This window comes from Halichoerus grypus, chromosome 7, assembly GCF_964656455.1.
Source record: "Halichoerus grypus chromosome 7, mHalGry1.hap1.1, whole genome shotgun sequence".
NCBI classification, from domain to species: Eukaryota; Metazoa; Chordata; class Mammalia; order Carnivora; family Phocidae; genus Halichoerus; species Halichoerus grypus.
In genome coordinates this window covers 47,112,048-47,134,896 of record NC_135718.1, presented here as the reverse complement: position 1 = coordinate 47,134,896, position 22,849 = coordinate 47,112,048, and the positions used below count along the sequence as shown (strand labels likewise).

Here is a 22,849-nt window from a genome sequence, read left to right as displayed (position 1 = left end):
TCCGTGGGGGTGGGCACGGGGAAAAGGTAGAAAGAAGAAAAGAAAATCATAACTTTTTTTAGAGAGTGGAAAGAGCCTGAGCCCAGTGAGCCCGACTCAAATGCTGGCTGTTCTGTGTAGCCCTGGCAGCCTGCCATCCCGCTACTTAGAGTCCCAGCCTCCTCTTCCATCAAGTGAGGTAACAGCTCAGCCCAGCCAGTCTCTTAGGCTGTTCTGTGGATCAAAAGATGCAGTGGCCGTGAACACACTTAAGGAGGCCTCCAAACAGGACACACCAGTGGGTATAAGGATGGCATTATTATATTATTAAGGGGAGTCTTGTAAAAACCCACTCATATGGGCACCTGGGTGGCTTAGTTGGTTAAGCACCTGACTCCTGATTTCAGCTCAGGTCCTGATCTCAGGGTCCTGGGATCGAGTCCCAAGTCGGGCTCTGCACTCCAGATTCTCTCTCTTCCTCTCCCTCTGCCTCCCCCATGCTCGCTTGCTCTCCCTCTCTCCCTCTCAAATAAGTAAATAAATAAATAAATAAATAAATAAATAAATAAATAAAATCTTAAAAAACCCCACTCATAAAACAGCCCTGGACACACCTGAGGGTACATACACGTCCACAGGGCACAATATCATTCCTTCAAAATCACGCCTTCTGCTCTGATTCTGACTCCTCTGCTGGCCTGGGCTAGGTGGGATGCATGCATACATTCATTCATTCATTCATTCATCGAGGCTTTAGTATGTTCAAAGCCCTTCACCGTGTCCTTCTCCTTAATACGGACAATTCTATGACATGGGCATTATTAACCCCTCTTTACAGATGAGGACAGTGAGGCTCCAAGAAGCCAAAAATGACCTCCCTGAGCTCACACAGCTACATGTGATTTGGTCCCAATGTGTCCTCCTGGGCCACGCTGGCCCCTCTCATAATGGAGTCCCGCCCCCAGCCCCCGCCAAGTGCAGCACCTTGCTTCACTCGTGCGCAGCACACACCACCGTCCAAGAGCATCTTCCTTCTCCTTTGCTTTTTTTATTGTTGTTCTCTCTCTTCCCAGTGAAAACCTAAGTTTCCTTTTCTGTTCAACGACCACAGTTATTTCGAATCCCTGGAGAGGTGGCAGGTGCACAGCAGGGGTGCAGAGCAAAGCCAGGGAGGGAATGAATGAAATGGGAAGCCAGGTTTCCAGCAGCATTCTGCCTGTCTCAAAACCCACACTTTCAGGACCCAGGGCTGGTTGACAGTCACCCCTTCCCCCAGGGCCTGCCTCCATGGTCCTTCCCAACTTTTCCCTTTGGGGACAGCTTCTCAGGAAGACTTCCTCGGCCCCCAGGGACCACCCACATCATGGTGGCTAGCAGATGCATTCAGCAAGTGAGCCTCCTCCACCCTCTTCTGTGACCAGGTGGCTTGTGGGAGAGCTGAGCGGCTGGGGAGGTGGGGGCGGGAGGCCAGCCCAGCCCACTGGCTGCCTCTCCTAGGGACCCACAGCACCCACACACCCAACTTTTAAAGCCCAGCCGGACTCTGGAAAGGTGAGTTTCCCCAGACCCTCCTCTTGGGCCTCTCTCTGGGCACGGTGTCTCCCACCCCCCTGGGCCTTGAGGGAAACCTCCCCTGCGGGCCTCTCCCTGCTTCCCATCATGCTCTGGTTCGCAGGATGCCCAGGAACAGAGCCACCCGTGGTTCCTGGAAGCCAGCGGAGGGATGCTGATGCTTTCTTTCTGCTCTATGAAGGCTGGGAAAGGCACGGGTAGGGCCCCAGAGTGCGGCCATCCCAGGGGCCCGTGAGCTGGGTCGGGCTTGCTTTCTGAGCTCTCAGCCAAGGACTTCTCTTCTGGGCTCCCTGTCAGCGCCCATGACAGATACTCACCTGGACCTCCCACCCTGCCCCCCAACGGAACCAAGAGAGACCAAGTCCAAGGCACATTGTCCCCGTGATTGATACGGCAATGATCATTCATGAAAATCCACCCCTTGTCCACAGCAGGGCCACTTCCCTCCCAGCCCCTCCTGGAAGGGTCTCCAGGACCACCGTAACTTCATCCCTCACAACAGCCACAGTATTCACCCCTGGCATGCACACGGGGCTGCCTGGGAGAGGCTTGCTCAGTAGCACTTATAACCACACACTCTAAGTGCCTGTCCTGCACTTTGTCCTGTATCTCCAGGGCAGAGTTCAGGCCCGACGTATAACAGGTGCTCTGAAAACATGGCTGCTGAGTCAGTCTTGCAGAAAGGGTCCTGGCAACAGTGAAGCGAGGGGTCTGTCTGCAGTCCCAGTACTTCCGGGCTGTGTAACCATGGGCAGGTGCCTGTCCCTCTCTGAGCTTCAGTTCTCTCATCTGTATAGTGGAGATCAGAACTTGCAAACTACTGGCCCAGAGGTCCCATCTACATTGTGGATGTGTTGTTTATGGCCCATTCAGTGTTTAATTTTATTTTAAAATTCATTCCCAACATTTTAAAATAGGGAGATTTCCATAAAACCTAAGGTTTTCAGCTTTTGTTGAAAAATGAGAAGATCTGGCTCTACTGGGTCCCTAGTCTCACATGCACAACTGGCTGGCCTGGGCAGCAGCTACCCCTTTAACAGGGGTGTTTGGACACAGTGCTGCCTCCCCTCACTCCCTAGAGCCTTGCCCAGTGTGCTTCACTTCTATATGTCACTGCCTGGCCCCCACAGGCATCTGAATTTGACACCCCTGAATGTCAGCATGACCTGTCTATTCTTTGGCTCTATGATACCTAAAGGAATCCTACGGGATCCCCAGGTGACAAAAACCATTAACACCCTGGATGAGAAGCCACTTCAGCTGAGAGGAGCGAAACTGCTGTTTCTAAGGATGACACAGAGTCTATAAATAGCCTCAGAGCCAGGTGAGTGCTGACACCTGCCCAATCTCACCTGGGCCGGGAGTCCTCGAGGGCTGGGCATGTTTCCATTCAGAGCTCAGCCCAGGGACTGTCCCTCCTCCTGATGCCACTGAGGACAGACAGTACAAGTAGGGATGACTTCACAGCTCAGCCTCTCCGGCTTGGGCAAGAGGTAGTGATGACATTTGATTTTCCAAAGAGGGTAGGAGTAACATGAGTGAATGAGGCCAGTTCTCAGTCTGGGGTCCTGGGGATGGGGGTACTGCACCATCAATGGCTCCCCGGTGCTATCCAATAATGTTAGACCTCAGCCTGGCCTTCAGGACCCTCTGTGATTGCCCCCTACCCACACCCCAGCCTTTCAGCTTACGGTCAACATTGCAGCCTTTCCTTGAAGGTACCCTGGCCTGCCTCTGGCTTATTCCCCCCCTGAAATCTCCTCTCCACATCTTTGTGTCTCTGCCCCTCAAATGTGGTTGTGTCTAGGCTGATCCTCCAGGCAGAAACCATCTTCCCTGTCCCAGTCCCACAGCCTCCTCTGGCTAACTCCTCAGCTTCTCTCTTGCTGTGTTGTCTGTCCCCGGCTTGTCTCTCTTGCCCTCCCCCTCCCATTCCAAGCTCCATGATGGCAGCGGGAAGGGTCTGGCCTCTGCAGGACTCCCTGGCCCTGGAGTCAGACAGAGTCCTCCCAGCTCCAACACTCTAGCCCTGCGCAACTCACTCACCCGTCTCTTAGGGCTTTCCTTCCCCATCTGCAAAATGGAACTGCCTCCCAGGCTATGGGGGGAAACAGACACGCTAAGGACTGGCGAAGGGCTCCGAGAACTAAAGGGGTTGAGTGAATAAAGGCAGCTCTTCCCTGGGTTAGGGCTGCTCAGGCTTCGCTGGGGTGGGGGATACACGGAGGCCCCCAGGAGCAGGCTTGAAGGACAACAGGGCACCACTAATTCACCTGGCGTAGCGAAGGGCTGTGTGAGCTGAGGACCTGGAACTGACATGGGGGGTTATTCCTCTCTTCCTCTTTCAAATCTACAGTATGCACTGATGCGGGGGGATCTGGGAGACTGCTCAGGGCCCAGATGGGGCAGGGAGCATGCCAGCTCCCCACTCAGGCCCGTTCTACTCAGGGCACAAAATCATGAGAAAGGAGGAGACATTCCCCAGGACACAGTGAGGCTCCCTCCTGGGCTGGACCCTGGGGAGCCTCTGGGCTCCAGGATACAGCTGGAGCATCACTGAGTGACCAGGCTCCTCCTGGGCCAGGAATAGAGAAGGGGACTGTAAACTCCCAGAAAAGGGGCAAGCCAGAATTCTAATGAGCCTAGGACACGCTGACCTCATGAATTTACTCGGGCCAGCATTTTGCTGTCTGACCCCTTCCCAGGAGCTGATTCAGGTCTCAGCTCAAGCCCACTTGACTCCAAGGTTCAGCCCATACCCTCTTCTCGAGCCCCTTGGACCTCTGAGCCCCTGCAGCTGAGACCCACTGCTGTCTGAGCCCTAGACCTGAAGCAAAGACAGTCTAGACCCCATCCATCACCGACACTCATAGCACAGTGCTTAACAGTTGACACACGCCTCTCTCTCTTGTTTATTTTACCCTTGAAACAGACCTGGGAAGAAGCAGGGTAAGGACTACCATCACATCCTTATTCTCCAGAGGGGAAACTGAGGCTCAGAGAGGTCTGAGAAGATTGGCGCAGGCTGGCAGTGGAAGATGCAGGGTGCTCCTAGCCCTGAGCAGTGCCTTCCTCACTCTGAGTCCTTGTTTCCCATCTGGAGAATGCAGGTGTTAGCTGAGATGCCCTGCCAGGGCCCCTATTATTTACTTACTGTGGACCCCCCACACCTACCACACTTCTATGAAGCCCCCCTCAACATGGCGGGTAAATCCTCCTCACCAGTGTTCTCGGTTCCCCTTCCCTTCCTGTCGTACCTTTTCACCCTTCCTTGCATTCCCTATGGAATGGCCCCGTACTGTTTCCTGCAGGTACATTCTTGGGGTGACTGCTGTGGGAGGGGAGCCAGCAGTCAGCTGACCCCGTTGCTGGGGACCAGGGGTCAGCAGAGTCTATGGGGTTGGGGAAGGGGCATCGGACCCAACCCTGGTGGAGGGCTGGGGCCTGGCCAGAGCCTGCTGGGCACCTGCTGAGTTCCAGTAGTGTGGGAAGAGGATCTGGTGTCCAGAAGCATCTGGAGAAAGGGCCAGGCTGGGACTAGGAGGCCTGTGGTCAGCAGGGGAGTGGTCTCTGCCTGCATCCTCCTGCACCTCTCACTCTGATCCACCTCTCACCTCCACCTTCTTTGTCTCTCACCCACCGTCTCTCTTGGTCTCTCTGTCTGCAGGGCCTATGGGTGGAGGGGAGGCCTATACAGAGGGCTCAAACGTAAATTTTTGTTATATTCAAATAAAAACATATGGATGCTCATATTTTGGAGTTAACCACGTTTTAGCATATTTCCTTCTCTCTTTTTTAAATCTGGGACCCTTACAAAATGGAACCGGCCCCCTTTAGCCAGGTCGTGTCTGTCCCTCAGGTCTCTAGACCTTGGGAAACCCATTGAAAGGAGCTCACGCTCTGTCACCCCAGCCTCCTGGCTGCACCTCCCGCTGGGGCCGCCAGGGGTCGCTCGCGAACAGGCCCGGAGGGGACGGGCGGGGGCGGGGCCTCGAGGCCGGCCCGGCCAATAAAGGCGGCGACGCGTGGCCGTGGCTGACTCTGCCCTCTGCGCGCGCTTAACCGTCGCTTCCGTCGTCTCCGCTCCTACCGCCGCTCTCCCGCCCCGACCTGCCGCCGCGATGCTGGCGCTGCGCTGCGGCCCCCGCCTGCTCGGCCTGCTCCCGGTCCCGCGCTCCGCGCCGCTGCGCCTCCCCGCGCTCCGCGCCTGCAGCAGCAGCAGCGGCGGCGGCGGCTCCCGGGACTCGTCCTCCGCTTCCCGGAACCCGCTCGTGTACCTGGACGTGGGCGCCGACGGGCAGCCGCTCGGCCGCGTGGTGCTGGAGGTGAGCGCACTGCACCCGGCCGCGCCGGACTGGGCGTGGGGGATGCGCCCGGTGCTGTGCGCGACTCGCTGGGTGACCTTGCCCCCGACACCTGGCCATGGGCCTCAGTTTCCCCATCCCTAGAAGGGCGCATCAGATTGGTCTCTTCCGGTGTCCTCTCGGCACCTTGGAGGCGGGAGGGAGGGCAAGTGTGGAGGAGAAAGTTCAAGGTCAGGTCGTCGACTGTGAGAGCCCGGCCCTGCTGGCTGGCCCCGGGGTCGGGGAGAGGTCCTGAGACCTCGCGGGGTCAGCGCCCAGACCCGGAGCTCCGGGGCGGGTGTCGGGGTTCCCGGCAGCGGGCCGGCGGGGTGCGCTCACGCGGCGGCCCTTGCATAATGCGGAGCCGGCCCGGCCCTGCCCCCTCGGTGGGACTCACCCGCCTCCGGGCGCTGGGGCAGGAGCCAAGGTGGTTTCTGGCAGGCCAGCCGGCCTCCTCTCGTGCAGGGCACCCCGGGCTGACCCGGGACGGCCCCCCTGCAAGTCGGGGCAGTGTACCCGGGGCCCTTCACCCCAACTCCAACCCCCCCACGCTCCCGGACTCGCAAAGTAAGAAACAAATAGGGGGAACAAACGGGGTCGGGGGGAAGCTCAGGTGTAGCCCTCAAGCCCGAGGCCCTTTTGAACAGAGACCTCCGTTAGTCCTCAGTTTCCTCTTCTGGAAAATGGAGATCACCCTCCTTCTCCCTTTTATTTTAGTGGTTCGGCGCCAGGGTGGCTCTTGAAGCTTGGAGGCAAGAGGCCTGCTTGGATGGGGCTCTGGTCTCCCCTCACCCACCCCCCACCCCACTCCCCTGCCTCTCTAAGCGTTTCCCCTCTGCGCATTGAGCTTGCACTGGCCTCTCTCCCGGCCCTGAGTCTCTGATGCTTGGGGCCCAGCTGCAGTAGCTCTGCCAGTTTCGCCCCTGGAAGTAGGCCAGGATGGCACTGTCCTCTTCCGATAGATAGGGAAACCGAGGCTGCCTCCTCCCAGCCTGGTTTCAGGAAACAACTAGCAGAGATGATAGCTCCCTAGGCTGCCTCTGGGAGCCACAGGCATGGAAGGGGCTCCTTGGCCGCTGTGGGGGTTGAGTGGTGAGGAGGTTCCCTCCGTCACCTGCCTCTGGACTGACCATCTTCTCTTGTCCCTCTTCTCGCCCCACAGCTGAAGGCAGATGTCGTCCCAAAGACAGCAGGTAAGACGGGGCTTGGGGCCTTCTGAGTCTGGTCCAGATGGAGGACAGAGGGGCCAGGCCAGGTGGGTGGGATGATGAGAGAAGTTGGGGCACAGAGACCCGTGACCAGATGGGAGTTCCACGTGGGGCTCAGCTGCTGGGTACCCTGGGCCGGCTTTCTGTCCCTCTCTGAGCCTCAGTGTTGGCCCTGCCCACCAGGCCAGTAGAGCCTTGGAATCAGTAGAAGCACATGTAAATTTCCACCAGGACCACTTCCTCCCTGCTGGTGCCCGATGGGGTGGTGGCTACATGGCCCAGGGACTCCCTGCCAGGAGCGTGTGCTCTTGTCACAGTGCTTGGACACTGGGACACTGAGCTGTAAGAAGGAGGTGACTTGCCCCGGGTCACACAGCCAGAGCAGACCCAGGGAGCAGGCCTGGGGTCTGTCCACCCCCTGTTCACCTCCTGGGGGGTAGAAGGGTGCTCGCTAGAATGAGTGGTGACCCTGCAGTTGCGGCCTGGCCCTGTTGACCTGCCTCTTCCTTCAACCCTCAGAGAACTTCAGAGCCCTGTGTACCGGGGAGAAGGGCTTCGGCTACAAAGGCTCTACCTTCCACAGAGTGATTCCATCCTTCATGTGTCAGGTATGGTGGCCCTGTCTGCCTCGGTTCCCCGTCTGTGAGGGGGGGTGATAACAGGGGCCACCTTGCAGGGTGGTTGTGAGGATTAATGAGATACCGAAGGGAGAGTGATGGATTACTCTGTGGGCCTGTCTTCTCACCCAGAGACGGTGGAGCGGGTTGGGCGGCCCTGGCCCTTGAGCAGCAGGGCAGTGGCAGGATGCGCTGGCTGGCGGAGCCTGTCGGGGGGACCGGCACTGAGATCTGGACGTGCACGGGGGCGGGGAATAGATCTTCAGGCCTTGGAGGACCAGCGTATTCAGGCAGTCTCTGACCAAGTCCCCCTGTAGGTCCCACTGAGCACTTGGCACGCTTGGCGTGGGAGATAGGGAGGGAGGGAGACAGCACCGACAGGAACGAACAGGTCTGGACTCGGAGCTTCTCCTTCCAGAGTGGGGCATCTTTCTTCGTTAAATGAATGTTCTTTAGTCATGTGTGCTGCCTGTTTTTCAAAAACAGCAGTAAGGCTGTGTCAGAAGTTTGGGGATAGATGTGGACAGCAGGAACTTCCCCAGGGGTCGAGACTCCAGCTGTGTGGGGGTCACCCTCTGTTAGGTTAGACCCTGCTAAGACAGGGGTTGGGGTCTTGAGGCCCACAGACCATAGAGGCAGGGGCATGAGTGTCATGACCTCTTTGAAGTCCTTCCAGCCCAGAATTCTCTCCCGCATTCCCTCCACTCCGACCTGGGGCTGTCATCCTATTGTGGTGAGTGGCAGTGGGTGGGGGCTGGGCCTGCTGACGTGTCAAATGTGGTGACTGCAGGGATGGGAAGGGAGGCTGTGGCCATGGGACAGGCCTGGCCAAGCCTGTGGCTTTCTGCCACAGAGGCCCTCCCAGCTCTGCCCGAGGGAGGCTGTGGATGACGCGGGAGCTGGAGGGGCTGTCCTGAGCCAGGCTAGGGTCTTCCTCTGAGCAGCATCGGGCAGGGGCGGGTCCTTCCAAGGCTGGAGGGCTCTCTGAGGCATGAGTTGGCAGCACCGGGAGGCCCAGGCCAGGGTTTTGAATCATCTCTGTCTCGGGACACCCTGCTGGCATTTGTGGGTGCTTAGGTCAGGCTGGTCGGGTCATCCCTGTCACCTGAGGATCATATCTCCATGAGACCTTGGCCAGGGGCTGCGGCTGGGGCTGACAGCCACTGGGCTCTTCTGGCCACTGCTCCCTTGGAAACCTCGGGCAAGCTGTGAGGAAGGATACCGGGCCTGGGGGGATTCCGTCCTGGGTCTGCAAGGCGTAGGGAGGCTACCGGGCCTGGCGAGGGGGGAAGTGCCAGGCAGGGCGTGGGGCTCAGCATAGGGAACTGGCTCTGTGCTGCTCCCCCGACAGACCAGACACGGGCACTGGGACCCTCCCCTGGCCACCTCCCTGTCTCCCCTCCAAGAGTTGTGGGTAGAAAACTCTAGGTCACTACCTACGAATCATCTCAGAATGGCCATTAGATCCTTTGAGAATCATTTAAAAAACTTGCCCAGATTAAAAAAAAAGTGAATCATGTGAAAGGTAGGGTAGTTATTAATGGCAGAAAATATTGAAGCTTTATTTTTGCTTATTTTCCTTGTTATTTTATGAGTCCGGACAACCTTGGATGTTTTCTGACCCCTTGGCCTGTGGGGCTTCTGGCTGGGTGGGCCCCAGGTGGGTTGGGGGCCACCTCCCCGCGCCACGGCAGCCTCCCCCTGCCAGTTCTGGGGGGTGGCCGCTCAGAAGGTGGCTCTGTGCTCACAGGCCGGCGACTTCACCAACCACAATGGCACCGGGGGCAAGTCCATCTATGGAAGCCGCTTTCCTGATGAGAACTTCACACTGAAGCACGTGGGACCAGGTGAGTGGGGGCCGCCGTTCCCCGGTCTGAATGCCCTGAGCTCGGCCCGGACGCTGCCATGCCCACCATGCCCACCATGCCCACCATGCCTGGGAGGCTGGGACCGACTGCCCGATATCCGGTGATGCTCCTTCCCTCCTTCAGCACTGCGGGTTGGAGTGTTGGCTTTCCTGGAGCTTTGTCATGCTGAGCTCTCCATTTAAAAAACAAGCCTTCCTTTGAGACGCTGGGAGAGAAAGCCTTTCAGCAAAACCCAGCGTTGTGTCACGTTTAAGACCCAAGATGCAGAGTGCCAAAGTCCCATTCTGGCCCTGCCACAGAGAGCTTCCACAAGGCCCTCTCGTCCCTGGGGCAGCACGGGTGGGCAGGCCCCGGGGAGCCGCTCGTCCTCTTCAAGCTCCAAGACCGTCAGACCCCAGTGGCCTTGTTGTGGGGGGAGCAGTCGCTCTTGTCAGTAGCTTCCCAGTGAGGTGCCTCCTGGGGCAGCATGGCTCCCTCCTGCCTGTTTTTGCAGGTGTCCTGTCCATGGCAAATGCAGGCCCCAACACCAACGGCTCCCAGTTCTTCATCTGCACCATAAAGACAGACTGGTGAGTCCCCTGCCCCGGGCTGCAGGCCCGCTGGGCATGAGGGGTGGCCTGGCAGCCAGAGGAGGGTCTGTGTGCTTCTTGGGGAAGGTGGCGTGAGGCTGCACTGCGCTCTGGGGCAGGAGCCCTCAGCTGGGCTGTGTGGCCATGTGGGAGAAGGACCAAGTTTGTAAAAGGACTGAGGGAGGATGTGGGTTGTTCTTACAATTCAATTGTGTCTGTGTTAGGCTTCCATTTGCTGTCAGCTGGAATTTTATCCATGTGTTGTGCAAAAGGACTTTTACCACATACGTTTGGGACGTGCTGCAGAACCTACCAGGCCTCAAGATGGCCTGTGGAGGCAGCCTATTTGCTTGGTTTAAACTGTTGTTTCCCGGCTTACCTCGAGCTTGGAACGCACCTTGGAGCTCTCTTGCCCATGTGCCTGTGGATCCCACCACCTAATAAGTTCCTCTGCCCAGAGTCGCCTGTGTCCTACCCCTGAGGCATATGGGCTTGAGGGGACAATAGCTGGCCAAGAGCTAATTCTTTAATAAAGCCCATTTCCTAGGACTTTAGGAGACCTGAGTGGTAGGTGGATACCAGCCGTCTCTGGCCCCCAAGCCGGAAGGGACAGACATGTCAGGGCATAGGCAGGCCGTTGGCTGGCTCCGCCTGTTCTTCGCTCCTTCCGGGAACCCCCAGCAGGGCCTGCCGTGCTGCCCTTGGCTGTAACCAGTGGTGACCTTGCTGCCACTGGACTGAGCTGCCTTTCGGATTCTTGGAACTCTCTCAAATGGAGAGCCGCACTTGCTATCTTGGCTCTTACCTTGCCACTCATGACCATTAAGACGGTCCTATTTACACGGACCTCTTATTTCTTGAGAGTAGTTGGATACCCTGTTCACTCCCTGTGCGGAACAAGAATAATTCACTTTCCATAGCTGAGGTTACCAGGATTCAGGTGAAGTGGCCCGGGGGCAAGGTCACACGGCAGGGCAGGCAGCACGTGCCCCGGAAGGGAGGGACCCTCTGGGTATTTGGGGGAGCTCCGCAAGGCTTGATACCAGAGCCGTAGGGGTGGGTCCAGACTTCCAGAGTGAGTCCCTTCCAGAATCACTGTCTCCGATAAATAGTTCCATGACCAGGTGACAATGACATTGGGTGGCATTGCACTACTCTTATTCTTCCCTGGCTCAACTCACAGGTTGGATGGCAAGCATGTCGTGTTTGGCCATGTCAAAGAAGGCATGGATGTCGTGAAGAAAATCGAATCTTTCGGTTCCAGGAGTGGGAAGACGTCCAGGAAGATCGTCATTACAGACTGTGGCCAGTTGAGCTAACTGGCCTCGGCCACAGGGTGCTAGGCTGGTAGCGGCCGCCCACGTGGTGACACACCGAGGCGGCCACGTTGGACGCCAGCAACAGTGCCCCGTCCGGTTGCCTGTGCTCATGCCACCATCACTGTGTGCTGGAGGAAGGCCTCTGCGGAGCGTCCGATCTCCACCGGCCCCGCCACACTGCTTCCCCAGTGTCCGCCCTCCCTCACCGCCCCATTTCTGGACGAGTATCACGGACATGATGTCACCACTCCTCATCAGGCCTTCTCTGTGATCCCCCAGCCCAAGTTCACCAAGTGCCTTGGACTTCGGGGGGTGGTGATGGCTTAGCTTTGGGGACAGGTTTCTGCCTTTTTCTCGGCCGAGCGGGGAAAGTCAGACGCTGCAAAAGGGCCATTATATCTGGGTAATGACCTCTTCTAATTGGAATAATTTGACTAACAAGATTGCCAAGAAATGAAGCTGTGACACTTAACTACTCCGTGCCATGGCAGGACCCCAGTTGGTGGCCGAAGCCACAGAACCCCAGAGCCTGGCCTTTGGAACATAGTTGGGGCTTTTGTGCAGGGTCCTCGGCCACGGCATTTACCCCCGGCCACTGTGAATCCTGTTGGTTTGCTGCTGGGGTTTTTGAGGAAGAGTCCATGGGGGTAGAAGCAGACGAACCTGGGAACAAACCCACTGCGTACTGTGCCTAGTCCGTGGATTGGTGAAGAATGGAAATGGCCCAAACGTGCTCTGGAAGAAAGTAAACATGTCTTTTCTGGAGGGCTTTGATTTTTCTGTGTTTAATATATCTACTGATTTTGTATATAGTACACTTGTGGGACATTTATTTGTGTTCACTTGAAATGTGAAAATAAATCCTATTTTCTATGAAAGATTATCTGGTGTCTGGTGGTTTTAGGAAGCAGGGTTTATAACTCTAGTATTTGGAGTTCCCGCACACATGTCTGGGCTATGCTGAGGGCTTTTACTTGGACTATCTCATTTAATTACTCCAGCAACCAAGGACAGTACTGTTGTCATCCTCAGAGATGAGATGGGCTCAGACAAGCGATCTTAGCACCCACCGCGTGTCCGTGAGCACTGGCTGACCTTCCCCCGCCCCAAAATCCCAGCTCCACTTCTTGGTGACCCCGAGTCTGTTTTCCTCAGCTGCATAATGGGGTAATAGTAATGGGCCATCATTTTAATACCCACTCGAGTGACAGGGATGATGACATTTCCCATGTGCCAGAGTCTTAGAGAAGGATCTGTATTCATCTAAAGTTAGGTGTGGAGTTGACTATCCTAGATTTGCCACTTACACTTGGGATTCTAGGTGATTCTGAACTCACCGGGAAGGCAGATTGGGGAGTGGGAGAGCAGGATTCAGAACTCAAACAGCCCCAGAGATGGCACAGTCTGAGCGATAGAATAATCGCATTCTGTTCACAATGTGAACGGAGTTACTTCACGGGGTTCCCAGAGTCCGATTATGTGTGCTTCCTGTCATTCTGAGGTCACTGGCTGGAGTTGGGTCATTTGGAGTCCTGGAGGGTTTCCATGAGGGCAGTTTCCAGAGTTCAGCTGCATGGACCGGGAGCTCAGCTAGCTTAGCAGTTTTTAAACAATTCTCAAGAGCCGTAGGGGTCCTCAGAACAAGGGGGAGCCAAGGGACATGGGCCCCAAGCTCCATTTTCAATCAGATACCCTCTTTCCTTATTGAGGCTCTACAAGGGGTTTCATTTGAAGAATGGGATCTTGAGCCCAACAGTAATCAGGATAATGGTGATAATAATTGGTGATTACTCATCCAGTCCAACATTTTACAGATCGCTGAACTGAGGCCCCAAGCGGGGTCACGATGCCACAGGCGACCCTGTGAGAACAGGGCCGTAGTACCTGGGACGCACCAATCCAGAGGGCTCCCTGGGGGGGGCCTCTCCCAATGCCCCTTGGTCCTCCCATCCCCACATACAGAGCTCTTGTGATTTCTGAGGTCAAAGCCACAACTTCTGTCCCTGTGGAGTTTTCTCTTGACCTCTGGAGACTCTAGGGAAGCAGTGGTGCTGGTGACAAGTGTGAGGGGCAGCCCCTCGAGTTGCGACCTGCTGGCCCCGTGGTGATTTCTGAGAGTCTCAGGGTCACAGAGCCTGTGGGGCTTGTGTCGTCGACTTCACAGAGCCTTTCCCTTTCCATGAGCGGGGAGTGTGTGTGTGTGTGTGTGTGTGTGTGTGTGTGTGTGTGTGTGTGTGTGTCCCTCCATCCAGAGGAGTGCCGTGTGGAGCAGGGGACTGGAATGCAAGAATTGCCTAAACACGGAGTTTCCAGAAGACGGGGCCACTCACTGCACTGGCCAGTTCTCTTCTAAGCACCCCGCCCAAGGGCCTGGACCTGGTCTTACTGGATCAAGCGGGAGCCTGACACACAGGTAAGAGGGTGACTTGCTGGCACGCAGCACCTAATGCACGAAAGAAACGGTGAGTCATATACATGCTGTCGGATGTCATCGTGTGATGCCAGGGGAGCACAGGGTGTAAATATCTGGAATATCCTTTTTCTGAGACAACACATGATAAGCTTTTCAAAATGACTTGGCTGAGGTGTGATTTGCACATAAGAGAACTCACACATTTTAAGTGTACAGCTCCATCACTTTTGACAAATTCACACACCGGATTAAGTTCTGGAGCATTTCCATCTCTGGAGCCGCCCCTGTGTGCCTTCCCAGGCAGTGAATCCTGTCAGTGTATATGACTCTCGCCTATTCTGGGACTTGGTATAATACGGAGTCATGCAAGATTTGCTTTCTGTGCCTGACTTCCTTCGTGGAGCGTGTGTGAGAACATGGGAGAATTTAACGCACCTCTGGACTCTCGTGCGTTGCTCCATGAAAGGAATGTCTGTGAATGTTTCCCGGGTCTGGTGAGGCTGGAAACAATGCTTCTAGGAATCCTGGGGTGCTGGTAAAGCACGCAGAGTCCTGGGCCGCACATGAGACTATTGAATACAGATCTCTGTGGGTAGGATGTAGGAATCTGAATTTTAAGATAATAATTCTGAAGTTTGAGAATTTGAGCACAGGCCAGGGTGAGCGACATTCGAAAGGAAACCACTAGACCACTGGCGTCATTGGTTACTTCTGGAAACACTTTTTGCTGGAAGCTCTGGGGATCTGGAGCAAGCCCTCCACTTACAAAAGGTGCCTCGTGACTCTTGGATGGTGAGGGCGAGCACCCTATCCAGCCCAAGCTCTGTGGGCCTACTGCTCTTCCACAGGGCTGGCAAACATGGCTTCCCAACGCCGCAGCGTAGTGAGGTACCTTTGAGGGGAGGACCCCTGTGTGGGGGCCTCAGCTCTTCCTTTGTCATCAGGAGGAGGGTCTGGCTTGGGTGGGTCCAGACTGGACAGCATTTCTCAGTGAGTGGCTTCTGGGAATCAAAAGTCAGCTGGGTGTCCGGGCCACTGGAACAGAGTGGGTTGAAAAAGTCTTGGCACCACTGAGCCTCCCAGATCAGTCTCAGCCTTAAGAGGCTGTCCAGAATTATGATGGTATTATTATTATTATTATTATTAGAACATTATGACGGTTAATTTTATGTGTCAAATTGACTGAGCCATGGGGTGCCCAGCCATTTATTCTGGATGTGTCTGTGAGGGTGTTTCTGGAGGGGATTAACTTTCCAATTGGTAGACTGAGTAAAGCAGATTGCCCTCCTTGGTGTGGGTGGGCCTCATCCAATTGGTTAAAGACCAGAATAGAACCAAAGGCTGAGTAAGAGGAACTCCTCCTACCTAATTGCCAGAGCATCAGCCTTCTGCCTCCCAACCGAAACATCTGCTCTTCTTGGGGCTTGAGTCTGCTGGCTTTTGGACTGGAGCTTACACACATCAGTGCTCCTGGTTTTCAGGCCTTCAGACTTGGACTGGAGCTACACCAACGGCTCTTTGGGGTCCCCAGCTTGCCAACTGCAGATCTTGGAACTCCTCAGCCCCCATAATTGCATGAGCCAATTCCTTATAATAAATCTTGTTCTATATTTATATATATATATATATACACACACTATTGGTTTGGTTTCTCCAAAGAATCCTGGCTCATTTTTTCTTTTCTGCTTATAAAACCAAAATACGCTTGTAAAAATTCAAATGTTACATAAATATATAATATAGAGAATCTAAATTACCTGTAACCCTATTATATTAATAGTCAGTATGGGTTTCTGCATTGGCTTAGGGTATGGAATGCTGCAAAAAACACTCTTGCCCCAACAACCAAAAAAAGGCGAATAAACTATAAAGTCATGACTTTTCCTGAGTTCATCGGAAAGGCAACTAGGCGATCTGAGTTCTGAGGAGAGAGGACAGCCAAACCATCTCACCTGTGGCAGGAGCACTGCAGAAAGATCCGGCCACGAGACAAGTGAGGAAGATGAAATCCAGTAAAATTTTATTGAATTGCTAAGGCAAAGGACGGACTGATTTGTCTGGAATGGCTGGGGCCCCTCCGTGCAAAGCAAGTTCACATTCACTTTCAGGATCTCTTCCCCAGGCCTCCCCTGGATGCTCAGGAGAAGGGCCCGAGACCTGCCTCTCTGCTGAGAGTCTGCAGTGATTTTCAGCTCTTGACATGAAGCCTTGCTCACTTCCTCAGATGCTCTCCTATGAAGCAAAATTCTGAATCCACTAGGGAAAGGGCCATATTCCCTTCATCCCCAGGAAGAAGTAAAAGCTCATGCTGGCTGAGGGAAAGATAGAAGAGAACATCCTGTAACCCCCTGGGAGGGGCAAGAAGCCATCCAGGGCCCGAGAACCCATTCTGATACCAACCGGAAATCAGCTACCCCTGGAGAGGAACAAAAGTGCACCCAAGACATGCCTAAGACTGAAGCCGGACCAGGATAGCATGCCCCTACCCCGAGCTGCGGGACAAGGAAAGGCATGGAGAGGGATACCGTCTACGCTGCACCAAGCTGGAAGTAAGGTACAAACACTGAGAAAGAGCCTGCCACACCCCAGCTCCACCCCAAGCCAGGTGGCCGCTGCTGCAGGAGTCTGCATGTGGGGCTCTGAAGGTAAGGACGGCGACCACAGAACCCATCCCAGCTCAACTCCTGCCTACATCAACTAATTCCCCACGATGGACCCGAAACAAAGAGCAGCATGCCCACTGCCCAGAGCACACACTATGCCGCTGTCTCTTCTATTGTACAAATAACATTCAGCATTCAAGGAAAAACACTGTTGATAAATAAAGCCATCAACAGAATCAGGCTCAGATATAACCCTCCCAGATGGGGACATTAAAATAACTGTGATTAGTATGTGGAAGTAACTAGTAGGAAAGATGTACAACACGCATGAGCAGATGGGGAGTAATTTTAGCAGAGAGAAATTATAAGAAAGAGTCCAGCGGAGATACTACAAGGAAAAAAAATATATATATACCGAAAACGACACCAAAAATGGAGATGTCGGGGGATGAGTTCAACAGTAAAGTCAGTACAGTTGAGGAATGTATCTGATTTGCCAAAGGATTTATAGATATGACACCAATGGACCATCAACAGAAGAAAGAACAGATAAATTAGACTTCATTTTAATTAAAATTAAAAATGTTTGTGCCACAGAGAACACCAACAAGAAAGTGAAAACCCACACAATGGGAGAAACTATTTGATGATGCTAGGATGTAAAATAGTCCAACTGCTTTGGAAAACAGTCTGGCAGTTCCTGGGATGACTGCACACAGAGCTACCAATTCCACTCCGTGGTATGCACCAGAGAGAAATGAACATCTACACAGCGACTTTTATGCAAATGCTTACAGGAGCATTATTGATAACAGTCAAAAGGTGAAAACAACCCAAATGTTCCTCAATGAGCAAATGGATTAAAAGTGGTATATCCACACGGTAGAATATTATTTGGCTATAAGAAGGAATGAGGTGCTGATCCACGCTACAACCTGGGTGAAGCTTGAAAACATCATACTGAGTGAAAGAAGCCGGTCACAAGAGACCACAAACTATATGATTTCATTCATATGAAATGTTCAGAACAGGAAAATCTATAGAGACGGAAAGTAGATTAGTGGTTACCTAGGCTGAAGGGGTCGGTGTCAGTGGGGGGCTAAGTGGGTGATAGGTAAAATGTATGAGGTTTCTTAATGGGACGATGGAAATCTCCTGAAATGGACTGTTCTGTGCCTAGACTCAAAACCATTGAATCGTGCGCCTTAAATGGATGAATTGTATGACGTGTGAACCATAGCTCAATAAATAGGCTTAAAAATATATATTAGCGAAGTCTCACAATTCTTTGGGTGTATGATCTGTTTTCTCTGGAGTCCTCTCGTTCCTCTGGAAAATGCTGAGATTTGACCTAGTTATGGGAGCGGTAGAGGTGGGTCTTGGGCATGGCTGTTCAAAGCATCTGCCCCAGATGAAGTGCTCACAGTGTTTGTAAGCAGAGACGCCTGTTCCTCTCTAACACAGGAAGTCAAGCTATTTCCACTCGCAAGGGGGGGATGGGATGACGTGAGGGTTCAAGCTGTTAGTTTCATTTGGGTCCAACCAGATGTCCCCATTACAAATTTCAGGATCCCATTCTTGCCCTTTCACATGAAAAACTTAGGGAGACTATGAATTTAAATGAACTTAAACAATGAATGGAAATTTAATTCAGCAACCTACACAATTAAATGTTGGTTTGGTTTTAAGGGATCTCAGTCTAATGTCTGTAAGAAATGAGAGAATCTTTTCAGAGTTGTCATGGAAGCTCTCTGGTTCTTGACCAGAACTTAAGCTGAGAATTTGTCATTTTCTTTTGGTAAACAGTCAAGCATGCTCAAAATAATTCATCCCACATCACAGTCCTTATGGTCATCATCACTGCTATAATAATCAAGTGGGGCAGCCACCTGGCCTCCCAAGGCACATGCCTCTCTCGTCACATAACCACAGGAGATAACGTGATTCATTGTGATGTCACTGCATGCCACGCATTGCTAGTATTCTACTGCCCACTAGCAAGTAGTCCAGCACTGCCTTCAAGCCTGAGGACACAGCCAAACAAATCTCTAAATCCCATCTTTGCGGGGTTATCCCTATGACCACTGGCCAGTGTTAATTCTGTATTGGTCAGGGTCCAAACAGGATAGAGAAACAACACAGTAATTCTAACAGGGAAGGTTGAATATAAAATTTATATGCGGGCACAAGAATAGACACATAGATCAGTGCAACAGAATAGAGACTCCAGAAATAAACCCATGCTCTTATGATCAATTAATCTATGACAAAAGAGGCAATAATATACAATAGGGAAAAGACAGTCTCTTTAATAAATTGTCTTGGGAAAACTGGACAGTTACATGCCAAAGAATGAAACTGGACCACTTTCTTACACCATACACAAAAATAAACTCAAAATGGATGAAAGACCTAAATGTGAGACCCGAAACCATAAAATTCCTAGAATACATGGGTGGTAATTTGACATCAGCTGTAGAAACATTTTTCTAGATACTCTTCCTGAGGCAAGGGAAACAAAAGCGAAATTAAACTATTGGGACTACACCAAAATAAAATACTTTTGCACAGCAAAGGAAACCATCAACAAAACAAAAGGCAACCTACTGAGTGGGAGAAGATATTTGCAAATGATGTATCCAATAAGGGATTAGTATCCAAAATATATAAAGAACTTGTACAACTCAACACCAAAAAACCTTAATCCAATTAAAAAACAGACAGGGGATCTAAATAGACATTTTTTCAACGAAGACATACAGATGGCCAACAGACACATGAAAAGATATTCAATATCACTAATCATCAGAGAAATGCAAATGAAAACCACAATGAGATATCACTTCACACCTGTCAGAATGGCTAAAATCAAAAACACAAGAAACAACAAGTGTTAGCGAGGATGTGGAGAAAGGGGAACCCTCTTGTATGTTGGTGGGAATGCACACTGGTGCAGCCACTGTGGAAGGCAGTATGGAGGTTCCAAAAAAAATTAAAAATAGAATTACCATATGATCCAGTAATTCCACTACTGGCTATTTATCCAAAAAAATGAAAACACTACTTTGAAAAGATATATGCACCCCTATGTTTATTGCAGCATTATTTACAATAGCTAAGATATGGAAGCAGCCCAAGTATCCATTGCTAGATGAATGAATAAAGAGGTTGTGGTATATATATACAATGGAATACTACTCAGCCATAAAAAAGAATGAAATTTTGCCATTTGTAACAACATGGATGGACATAGAGGGTATGAGGCTAAGTGAAATGAGTCAGTCAAAGAAAGACAAATACCATAAGTTTTCACTCATATGTGGAATTTAAGAAACAAAACAAACAAACAAAAAAGACAAACAAAAACCAGACTCTTAAATACAGAGAACAAACATGGTTGCCAGAGGGAGGTGGTTGGGGGATGGGTGAAATAGATCAAGGGGATTAAGGGTACACTTATCATGATGAGCACTGAGAAATGTATAGAACTGTTGAATCACTATATTGTGCACCTGAACCTAATATAACACGATATGTTAATTATAATTGAGTAAAAAAAATTATTAACCATAACATGGGTTTATCTACTAAGGGGAAAGAGAACTCTGAAGAATTAAGTGTCTCTCCAGCGCCCTCTACTGATAAAGTTTAATATAATTCCAGATGGCAAATGAGAACTGTTAACAGTATCACAAACAGGGCAAGGGAGAATTTAGAGCTAAGAGACAAGGATCACATGTGGTGCATTGAGCTTTGCTTTCTTATCCAGTCTGACAGTCTCTACCACTCAATTAAATGTTTAAACCACTTATATTTAATGTAATTATCAATATCATTAGATTTAAATTGACTGTCATGCTATTTATTTTTTCCTTGTCCCATCTGCTTTTTGTTCCCTTCTTCTTTTGGATTGAGCTTTTTCTCTCAAATGATTCCATTTTATCTCCATTATTGACTTATTAGACTTAATTCTTCATTTTATATTTTTAGTGGTTTCTCTAGGGTTGCAATATATAGTTTAACTTACCACAGATTACCTGCAAATATATTGTACCTCTTTACATATGTGTAAGAATTGCTGGATCATATAGTAATTTTATGTTTACTGTTTTGAGGAACTGCCAAACTGTTTTTCAAAGTGGCTACAAAATTTTACATTTTCACCAGCGGTGTATGAGAGTTTCAGTTTCTCTACAGCCTCACCACACTTCTGATTATCTATCTTTTCAATTCTCTCCATCGTAGTTGGCATAAAGTATTATCTCATTTCAGTTTTGATTTCACTAATGATGTTGAGCATCTTCTCATGTGTTTATTGGCCATTTGTATGTCTTCTTTGAAGAAATGTCCACTCAGATCTTTTTTCTGTTTTTAAATTGGGTTGTCTTTTTATTGTTGAGTTGTAAGAGCTCTTTATGTATTCTAGACACAGTCCTTTATCAGATATGGGATTTGTAGAGATATTTTTGCTGAGTTAAGAGTCTAGGTTGACAGTTTCTCCTTTAAGTAATTTAAAGATGCTGCTTCCCTGTCTTCTGGCTTGGATTTTTTTTCCCCCTTATGCAAAGTGTGCTACAATTTTAATCTTTGTTCTTCTGTATGTAATGTACCCTTTTCTCTCTATCTACTTTTAAGATTTTCTATCTGATCTTAAGCAAATTGGGTTATGATGTAATACATGGTTTTCTTTATATATTTCTTGTGTTGGGTTTATTGACCTTCTTGGGTTTATAGATTTCACAAATTTTGAAAATTTTTCTTTTTTTTTTTTAAAGATTTTATTTATTTGACAGAGAGAGACATAGCGAGAGAGGGAACATAAGCAGGGGGAGTGGGGGAGGGAGAAGCCGGCTTCCAGCTGAGCAAGGAGCCCGATGTGGGACTTGATCCCAGGACCCTGAGATCATGACCCGAGCCGAAGGCAGATGCTTAAAAAATGAGACACCCAGGCGCCTGAAAATTTTTCATTAATTATTTCTTTATATATCTTTCTCTTCTTCCTCTCCTTTGGGGATTCCTAATTTGTATATTAACCCAACAGGAGTTGCCCACTTCTCATTGATGCCCTGTTCTTTTTTTTTTTTCAGTCTTTTTATATTGGTGTATTTCATTTTAGATAGTTTCTATGACTATGTCAACAAGTTCACTAATCCTTTCTTTTTTTTTTTTTTTCAGACCACCACCACAATTTTATTCTTAAATAAATGCTCAGTCTAAAGCCAGGTTAGGCAGACAGGTGGGCCTAATGCAGAGGAAGTGCAGGTTTTACTAATCCTTTCTTCTTTTCATTTGCTGTTAATCTCCAGTGTATTTTTCATATTTCAGAGATTCAAAATTTCAGAAAAATGTTTTCATCACTTAGAAGTTTGATTGAGGTATCAAAAAATATTGTTTCCATGTTTCTTTTTAACATGTTCATGCTTTCCTTTACCTTCTTGAAAATACAGAATAGAGTAAAAAAAAAAAAAAAAGAAAATACAGAATAGAGTTATAATAACTGCTTTAATGTCCTCTCATCCGTTATCTGTGTGATTTCTGTGTCTGCTTTTACTTATTTCTACTTCTTTATATGCCTAACTTTTAATGGATGCCAGACATGTTACCGTATTAAAATGTGTTGGATATTGTTGTGTTCCTGTAAATATTCTTAAGCTTTGTTGTGGGATGCAAATAAGTTATTTGGAGATCATTTTATTCCTTTGAGGCTTGCTTTTGAGCTTTGTTGAAGAGACCAGCGCATCTGTTAGTGAAGGACTAATTTTGTCCCACTTCTGAGGTCATATGGTTCTCAGTGTTCTGCCCTGTTTATTATGAGGTTTCTCAATCTGGCTGGTGGGGACTATTTCTGTCCCCCTGTGAGCTTTGGGCATTTAGTTCTGCCTGTTCCTTCTGGGGTGGGCAGTGGTCCTTCGGTCAGCTTTGGGTCATCTCCTCACACGTAGGCACCGATCTGGTCTCAGCTAACTGGGTGAGGGGGGCCCTCTGCACAGGTCTGGAGCGTCTCTCTGGGATCTTCCACCTCTCCATGCCACTTTCCAATCTCAGGGCCGCTGTCTTCTTTCCAGTGTTCTGATTCAAAAATTCTACCTAGCCTCTGCCCGTTAAGTTCCCCAGTCTGTCTCCTCCAGTAAGGGAGCTGGCTGGGCTGTGTGCCTCCTCCTGTCCCACCCGGCGACCCGGACACTCAGTCCAGGCAGTACTCTCTGCAAACCACAGGCCTCACCTCATTTGCTTGCACTTCCTTTTCTCAGGAATCCCTGTTCTGTCCAACAGCTGGGCCCGTTGGTGTCCCACGTTTTGTCTGTTGATTTAGTTGTTTAAAGTGGGAGGGTGACTCCAGGCCCTCTGACCCCAGAAG

At 50.8% G+C, this 22,849-nt stretch overlaps 1 protein-coding gene across 2 annotated transcripts; it reads left to right on the top strand.

Annotated features, from left to right (window-relative positions):
- The first annotated feature begins 5,581 nt into the window (after nucleotides 1–5,581).
- On the top strand, nucleotides 5,582–12,353 carry PPIF (peptidylprolyl isomerase F). Of its 2 annotated transcripts, none has more exons than XM_078077515.1 (6): nucleotides 5,582–5,876; nucleotides 7,057–7,087; nucleotides 7,622–7,710; nucleotides 9,470–9,566; nucleotides 10,081–10,156; nucleotides 11,421–12,353. In XM_078077515.1, exons 1-6 carry the CDS (start codon nucleotides 5,673–5,675, stop codon nucleotides 11,473–11,475), a joined length of 552 nt encoding a protein of 183 aa, XP_077933641.1. In that variant the 5' UTR covers nucleotides 5,582–5,672; the 3' UTR covers nucleotides 11,476–12,353. The 2 variants fall into 2 exon arrangements, with proteins under 2 accessions (XP_077933641.1, XP_035945720.1); XM_036089827.2 differs by having other exon boundaries at nucleotides 5,587–5,876; nucleotides 11,340–12,353.
- Nucleotides 12,354–22,849: the final 10,496 nt, after the last annotated feature.

Coding starts and splice junctions, on each gene's coding strand:
- PPIF (XM_036089827.2), top strand. CDS start 5,673: ATGCTGGCGCTGCGCTGCGGCCCCCGCCTGCTCGGCCTGCTCCCGGTC. Junction 7,088..7,621: donor TGTCGTCCCAAAGACAGCAG/GTAAGACGGGGC, acceptor TTCAACCCTCAG/AGAACTTCAGAGCCCTGTGT. Junction 7,711..9,469: donor TTCCATCCTTCATGTGTCAG/GTATGGTGGCCC, acceptor CTGTGCTCACAG/GCCGGCGACTTCACCAACCA.